At 41.2% G+C, this 8,230-nt stretch overlaps 1 protein-coding gene across 1 annotated transcript; it reads left to right on the forward strand.

Moving 5' to 3' along the window:
* The first annotated feature begins 3,012 nt into the window (after window positions 1–3,012).
* On the forward strand, window positions 3,013–6,278 carry LOC144494405 (interleukin-8-like). Its single transcript, XM_078213826.1, has 4 exons — window positions 3,013–3,133; window positions 4,262–4,394; window positions 4,947–5,030; window positions 5,439–6,278. Exons 1-4 carry the CDS (start codon window positions 3,073–3,075, stop codon window positions 5,482–5,484), a joined length of 324 nt encoding a protein of 107 aa, XP_078069952.1. The 5' UTR covers window positions 3,013–3,072; the 3' UTR covers window positions 5,485–6,278.
* The last annotated feature ends 1,952 nt before the right edge of the window (window positions 6,279–8,230 follow it).

Consider the following 8,230-nt stretch of genomic DNA (forward strand, 5'->3'; position numbering starts at 1 on the left):
GTGTGGAGTTTGCACATTCTCCTTGTGTCTGCATGGGTTTCCTCCGGGTGCTCCGGTTTCCTCCCACAGTCCAAAGATGTGCGAGTTAGGTTGATTGGCCATGCTAAAAATTGCCCTTAGTGTCCTGAGATGTATAGGTTAGAGGGATTAGTGGGTAAATATGTAGGGATATGGGGGTAGGGCCTGGGTGGGATTGTGGTCGGTGCAGACTCAATGGGCCGAATGGCCTCTTTCTGTACTGTAGGGTTTCTATGTTCTATGATCCTTTGAATGCGGAGACTGATGGGGTGAAAAATGAGGACAAGGGGGATCCTATCTTGGTTCTGGGAGGAAGGGGAGGTGGTGACAGCAGTGGCCTGGGGGATGGGTTAGATGTGGTTGAGAGCCCTGTCAACCACAGTGGATGGCAAACCACGATTGAGGAAGAAGGAAGACATATCTGCAGTGCTATTTTGGACAGTGGCATCTTCAGAACAGATGCAGTGGAGGTGAAGGAACTGAGAGAAGTCCTTACAGGATGTGGGATGTGAAGAGCTGTAGTCAAGATAGTTGTGGGAGTTGTTGGGCTTGTAGTGGATATTAGTTGACAGTTTATCCCCAGAAATATGACAGAGAGGTCAAGGAACGGAAGAGAAGCGTCAGAGATAGACCATGTGAAGGTGATAGAGGGGTGGAAATTGGAAGCAAAATTGAAACATTTTTCCAGGTCCAGACGAGAGCATGAAGTGGCACCAAAATAGTTGTCAATATACGGATAAAGAGTTGTGGGAGGGGGCTGGAGTAGGACAGGAACAGGGAATGCTTCACAAAACCCATAAAGAGACAGGCATAACTGGGACCCATGCGCATCGCCACACTTTTTATTTGGAAGAAGTGAGATGAGCTAAAGGAGAAATTGTTGAGTGAGAGAACCAGTTCAGCCAGATGGAGGAGAGTGGTGGTGGATGGGGATTTTTCAGACCTCTGTTCGAGGAAGAAGCAAAGAACTTTTGAGGCCATCCTGATGGGAAATGGAGGTGTAAAGGGATTGGACATCTATGGTGAAGAGGAAGCAGTTTTGGCTGGGGAACTGGAAGTCGTTGATATGTGTAGGGCATCGGAGGAATCGCGGATCTAGGTGGGAAGGGACCGGACAAGAGGAGAGAGAATGGAGTCAAGATAGGAGGAAATGAGTTTGGGGGGGCAGGAACAGACTGACACGATGGACCTACCGGGCAGTCCTTTTTGTGGATTTTGGAAAGGTGGTAGATGCTGGGGTTGGGAGACTACTGTCTGGAGCTGGGAGACTATGAGATCGGAGGCTGTGGAGGGAAGACCTCCAGAGGAGATGAGGTCATTGACAGTCCTGAAAACAATGGCTTGATGTTCAGTGGTCGGGTCGTGTTCCAGGGGGAGGCAGGAGGAAGCGTCCGAGAGTTGTCGCTCAGCCTCTGCGAGGTAATGGTCCGTACGCCCGACAACAACAGCACCGCCCTTGATGGCAGGTTTGATGCAGGGTCAGAGTTGGATCTCAGAGAGCAGTAAGTTCGGAAGGAGACAGGTTAAAGTGGTTGAGAGGAGTGGAGAAATTGAGGCGGCCGAGGCCACACCGACAGTTCTCGATAAAAAGATCAAGAGCAAGCAAGCAGCCAAAGGGAGGCGTCCAGGTGGAGGGGGCAATGCTGGAGGTGGGTGTAAGGATTTGCTGAATGGAGGGGGGGGGGGGGGGGGGGTACTCCTGCCCAAAGAGCTGAGCACGGAGACAAAGATGGCAGAAGAAGAGTTCAGCATCATGTTGAGCCTGAAATTCATTAAGGTGAGGACTTAAGGGTACGAAGCCGATCCTTTGCTGAACACAGCACGCTCAGCCTCAGAGGGAAAGGTCAGAGAAGGGGAAGGTTATCTAGACTCAAAACATTGGCTCTATTCTCTCCCCACAGATGCTGTCAGACCTGCTGAGATTTGCCAGCATTTTCTGTTTCTGTTCCAGCATCCGCAGTAGTTTGCTTTTATTTTGCTAGCAAGGTTGTTTACTTATTGGAAAAGCAGACAATTCCTAGCTAGAAGATTAGGTGAATGTTTAATAATAAACCTACCCAGGCAAGATCAGAGTTTTAAAAAATGTTCTGTGTATTGACTAACTGTATAAGCAGTCTATATCTATGACTTGGGAGAGAGAGTGGTATTAGAATGCTCGTCCTGTTGGAGACATGTTCGGGCTGTATCAGAGGAGGATTCTCTAGGATAGTTCCATCCATGCTTGAATCATGAATAAACTATTGCAACCTGCCCCTAGGTCTCCTGTGGTCAGTTGGAAGAAGCCCACAACCAACATTTCCATTGATAAATTGAATGGAGCACACAGCAATCACAGCTTGCAAACTGACTCACTAGCAAAGCACAACCTTTACACTGAAGACCCGAGCATTTCAACAAATGATTAATACAACAACATGATGTTTCCCAGCACTGTTGGGAGGAACATTTTTAACAAGATCCTATTCACAGCCTGTAATGTTTAATAGCTTGTCTTGTTATTCATTGTTTTACTCTGTCTATTGTGGGATATTGATAGTTTGCTAGATCTAATCATGGACTTTATTTCTTTTTCATTATGCAAGCAATACCAGACAGACTAATGTTATAAACTAATAGCAAACATTTCATAGAGGGCTTCTTGGCCAGTTGGAAAAACATGCTGGGATATTTAGCCTTTCCAATACCCGAAATATAAAAAAATAGCTTGGCATTCTAGGTTATATCTTATAGCACCATAAGTAATTCTTTTTCCAAACCCCATTGCAATTAAAGGGTTCACAATCATTTTTGATCAGTGGAGATAAAAACAAAAGTATGACTACATGGAAAAAATTAACCCTTGCAGGAAAGATTATTTGGAAAAACAGCATCACGAGCAAATAAGATTTAGGCAATTTTTAAATACGCTGACAAAGTATTTCCTCATTTGAATTCTGATGACCTAAGTTCCCCAAATCTCGCTGATAAATACACGGTCTGATAAGCCAAACCAACACACTCTTGAAGGCTGCCAGCTGCTCTGACTGAAGACTAGAAGAGATCCAGCCCTCAGCAATGAAGTCACAAACAGTCCTTTTGCTGTTGACAACCATCGTAATCTGCCTAGCTGCTCATGGTGAGTACTCTGAGATTGTACTTGATGAGACAGCCTAAGTAACAGTGTTCCCATATTTAAAGCAGCAAGGTGATATGACATTTTATTGACTCTGAAGTAAACAGATGATGGAAAAATATTTGATTCTGCACAATGTATTTCATGTTTCTTTGTAGTCTGAACATTCTCACAGCAAAGTTCGCACTGTTTTTGGATTTAAAAGGGAAGGGAAAGAAAAGACCCCTAAATGGCAGAGATAAGCACCAGCTGTCCACCATTTCAAAACAAATCCAACCTAATTTAAGCAGGCCAGTAAACTTGGTTTGTGTGGATTTGCTCTCTAATCTAGGGAAAACATGATTGCAGTTCTTCTGCAGGATTTTCAGTGCTTCTGGTTTTGAATAGGATCAATAAGGATTAGACTATGTCAAATCAACCATTTGTGATTGTATTCCCCCTCAACAAAACAATTGAGATTACAGATAAAAATAGGAAAAGATGTGTGCATATGCTAGAAATACTCATGCACAATTTTAGATTAAGACATTTTATTAAGGTACCAATAATACAAGTAGATACTGTGAATGTTACTGCACAAGAGACTAAATAGTTCATCAGGCCTGTGCCAGTTATTTTGCTTAGAGCAAGCCAGAACCACAAGAAACCACTGGGGTATATTCCAATGTGACTCCATTAACATTCAGTAAATTACATTTTTCCTGGGCGCATGGCATTATTAACAAGTATCAAAAACACAGACATTCTACTTGTTAAAGTCAGGTTAAAATGATAAAAGTCGTAAGGAATCTGTCGCAGTAGTGTGGGGATTCACCACACTATAAATACCATATTCTGTAAAATGAAGGGTAATTTAGGAATGTTCCCTTCAATGTAATGAAGAAAAACAAAAATCACTGGAACGTGAACCCAACATTTTGCATTCCGCCAGGCAAAAGTTCAAAACACGAGTGAGAATTTGGGAAACCACATCTTAGATATAATCTGCTACATTGTAGAAAAAATAAATGCTCCTTCTTTTCAAGGAAGTCGCCGATACACCAAGGTAGAAATTTTGTTCATGCAACTCACATATTTTCAAGTTTGATGATCCCATTGTGAACCTGTCTTGTACTTTTCCTTTCACTTTAGGTCTTTGCATGAGCAATTTAGCAACCTCAAGATGCAAATGTGTCAAACTCCACTCTCGTTTCATTTCACCAAAACAATATCGGCACATCGACATCTTTCCTCAGGGCTCCTTCTGCAGAAAAGTAGAGATAGTGTAAGTGTTGCAATAAGTTGATTTCCTAAAAGCCAACAAAGCAAACTTAAGTCGGCAATTCAAATTTCACTAGAAAAAAATATTCAATTTTTTTTTTACAGTATTAATGGGGTGAATTGACTATCTTTTTGGGGACAAATCTTTTATAGTTTTGAATGGACAGCTAATATTTCACTACAATCATATTTGCATCACACATTTACTGTTGACTCCAAAGGAAACCACTGTGGACAAATTCCTTATAAATGGACTTAAGTTTTCCATTAAGTCTTATACAGCAAAATCTATATTTATTAATCACCTTTCAGATAACAAAGGCTTTTACTGTAATTCACTTCACATCAGTGTACAGAATAGCCTAGCTTTTGATTATTAATATAAGCATTAGGAGTTTCTGAATTCAATCATCCAGTGCTGGCCAACTCTGGTTTAGCTGCTGTATTAACTGCTTGTCTTGTGATGGTGAATTCATTTGTAGGAGGCAGTGCCATACACCATACACATATTATCATTAACATTATAACTGAATGATGGCCTGTTTTTGTGTTACAGAATTACACTGAAGACTGGAAAGAAGGTTTGCGTGGATCCCCAAATTCCATGGGTCAAAAAAGTTGTTAGTCTCCTTACTGAAGCGTAAGTATTGACTTTCCATGTTGAACTTTGAAAAACTCTCTGTCCTTTTATTGATCTTATTGGTCTGCAATATCAGCATCAGTTATTTACGCAAACACATTACGCAGTTCTCAAGTTTTAACTTAATTTTCAGTATGATACAACAGCAGCTTCACACGGGCTTCACAGTGATGTGGAAGTTATGTAGCATCTTTCATGATGCCAAGACATTCCAAAGCACCCACAGCTAATGAAATCCTTTTGAAGTGTTGTCACTGTATGTTCACCGCAGCCAATTTATGCACAGCAATCTCTCACAAACAGCAATGTAATGGTGATCACACAATCTAATTTAGCAATGTTGATAGAGGAATGAATATTGGTCTGAACAGCAGGATAATACTCTATCTTTATTTTTTGCATTTCTAGATCAGAAGTCACTTCATCTAATGCAGAGTCTTCATCAACTGAATGAATATGAACTGTTCCTACACAGGACAAAATTCGACTGCTTAATGAGCCAAGCTTCCGTTGTTTAAGCAACACTGTGGCAATCTTACCAATATCTGAATTGTTTTCTATTTTGCTCTTTGAGATTCCAGCCAATATCATTGATACACATAATTACTTTTAGCATGCCAGTAGTCTTTTATGTTATTTTACATCGTTTCTGGGGTGAGTTTTTAACATGTCAGAATATCTGAGCCAGTGAATTGAAATGTATTAACAAATCTCAAAGTATAGAGGGATTGTAATTTGATTTTTCTACTGTCCACGCACGTATAGAGGTATATAGGCTCTTGACTAACAAGTGAGTCAAAGGTTAAGAATATGGCGTTGAGGCCACAATCAGATGAGCCATCTTATTGAATGGTAGGGCAGGTTAGAGGAACTGAATGGCCTACTCCAGTTCCTAACTCCTATGTACTTGCATTGAAGCTGCAAGTAAATTGTTTGAAAATGTTTCTGTTTTATAATGGTTTTCTAAAACTGTCTGTTTGGCTTTAAGAATTCTAGATCTGTAATGTATCAAATGCAATGACAAGGTGAAAGCAATATCACCTGTTATGTCACTTGATTAATCAATGATGATTAAATAGAGTGCCTGAAAATTTGGCAAAGCTCAATTGTTGGACTGCTGACAAGTGCTTATCTGACAATCTATTTTACAAGTCATGGTTTTATATTTTTGTTGTCACTCAGATGTTAAATTTTGTATTCGGTGAATTTTATATTTGAGACGATTAGTAAATAAATAACAGTTGCGTTAATCTTTTGTTCCACTCTTTTTTGTATCATTGAGGTCCTTTTTAGTGTCCCCAAGATTAAAGCTTTTACATTTTGCAAATAAAAAAAGAACACACAGACATAAAAAACATAGCACAATCTTTGCCAATGCCATACTAAACAATTATTAACATAGCTCACCTCACAAAATGTGCGATACATTCACCTACATGAGGACATCACAGCAGTAAGAGATCACAGATCAAAAGCTCTTGAAGCCCAGTTTTGATAGGAACCATTTTAAATTACATCCCTTACACTATTTATATAAATGTTAACTTCTATAAATTGAAAAGTTCCAACAATATTTCAGTAATTAATATAAATTAATAATGAATTCTCAATATATGTGTCAAAATACTCACTTGATACTAAGGGCAGCATGGTGGCACAATGGTTAGCACTGCTGCCTCATGGCGCCAGGGACCTGGGTTCGATTCCCGGCTTGGGTCACTGTGTGTGTGGAGTCTATATGTTCTCCCCGTGTCTGTGTGGGTTTCCTCCAGGTGCTCTGGTTTCCTCCCACAGAGCGAAAGACATGCTGGTTAGGTGAATTGGCCACGCTAAATTCTCCCTCAGTGTACCTGAACAGATGCCTGAGTGTGGTGATGAGGAGATTTTCACAGTAACTTCATTGTAGTGTTAATGTAAGCCTACTTGTGACACTAATAAATAAACTTAAATTATACTAAAATGAGCTATGGTAGATTTTGACATTGTACAATAAAGTAAAACAACTGATACTGAATCAACTTCAATGGAAATTTAAAAAAATAGCTGGGGATGTAAAACTGGCTGTCAATTCACTATCATTCGTTTTACATAATTGTATAAAGTCAAAATCTACACCAGAGAGTGACAATGAAAATAATATTTTCTAACTTCTCTTTTTGGTGTATTACTCCATGAAACATTGAGACAAGAAAAGACAACAGAGATTAACGAAGAGCTGGAATATGATGGTGAGAAGCGGAAGGGGAATAGGAAATGATCATGTGGAAGAAAAAGATTTTTAGGGTAAATAAGCTGCACAGGAATCTTGGTATCAAGATATTTTCATATTAAACTGAACCCCTCTGCATCACTTAGTCACTAGTAGTGTTAGCGAAGAGATTGTCAGTGAAGATGTTGCACTAAGCAATTTACAGAGTGCTTGGTAGCTGGAAGAGATTGCAGTCGGTGAGGCAGAGAAGGTGCCCCATAGCTTCAGAACCCCCAGCCACAAGGGACCCAGGAACAGATGGTGTTTTATTGACTCTGGAAGTACAAACTGAGCCTAGTGGAAGAGGCATTAAACAGCATCCTTTAAAAGTATTCCAAAACATCCCTGGGGGAAGGATTTAGTCTACTATCTCTCAGTGCTATTAGAATCAGATAGTTGCCAGAAGACTGGACTAGCCCACAGCGGAATTACATTGGCAAAAAGCAAACTTCATGGGCAGAATTTAGTGCCCGCCCCCCCCCCCCCCCCTTCTATGGCAAGTTTGGAGATGTGAGAGGTCATTTGACTGGATAGGAGGAGGTAGGTTCGTGATCCCGCCATCTTCCGAACACCCGCACCCCAATTAAGCTCCAAGCGGGGAATGTGGAGGCCAGCCTTCCTGCCCAGAGGCCAACTGAGGCCTTTAAGTAGCCACTTAAGGGCCTCATCCCACCACCACTTGTATCCAACCAACAGCCAGCTGAGAACTCGCTATCCAAAAAGATCACCAGCAAACTTATTGGGTTTTTCTGTGACCGAGTGGAGGGTAGTGGAATGAGTGGGCTGTGTCCTCGTTCTCTGGCACACTGAACCTGATCAAGCAACTCAGCATCAGGAGGTAAGAAGCCCATGAAAAATAACCTCCCTGCCTTTGCTTTTGACCCTCCCCTCCCCCCCTCCCCTCCCCCCTCCCCCTCACTCAATCCAGCTAACATCATCCTATCCACACTCA

Source organism: Mustelus asterias, chromosome 1 (assembly GCF_964213995.1).
Source record: "Mustelus asterias chromosome 1, sMusAst1.hap1.1, whole genome shotgun sequence".
Lineage (NCBI taxonomy): Eukaryota > Metazoa > Chordata > Chondrichthyes > Carcharhiniformes > Triakidae > Mustelus > Mustelus asterias.

What these genes read in the sequence shown, in the direction of transcription:
- LOC144494405 (XM_078213826.1), top strand. Translation starts at nt 3,073, where the DNA reads ATGAAGTCACAAACAGTCCTTTTGCTGTTGACAACCATCGTAATCTGC. An exon ending in AATCTGCCTAGCTGCTCATG is followed by an intron (nt 3,134 to 4,261) that starts GTGAGTACTCTG and finishes CTTTCACTTTAG; the next exon opens with GTCTTTGCATGAGCAATTTA. An exon ending in GTTAGTCTCCTTACTGAAGC is followed by an intron (nt 5,031 to 5,438) that starts GTAAGTATTGAC and finishes TTGCATTTCTAG; the next exon opens with ATCAGAAGTCACTTCATCTA.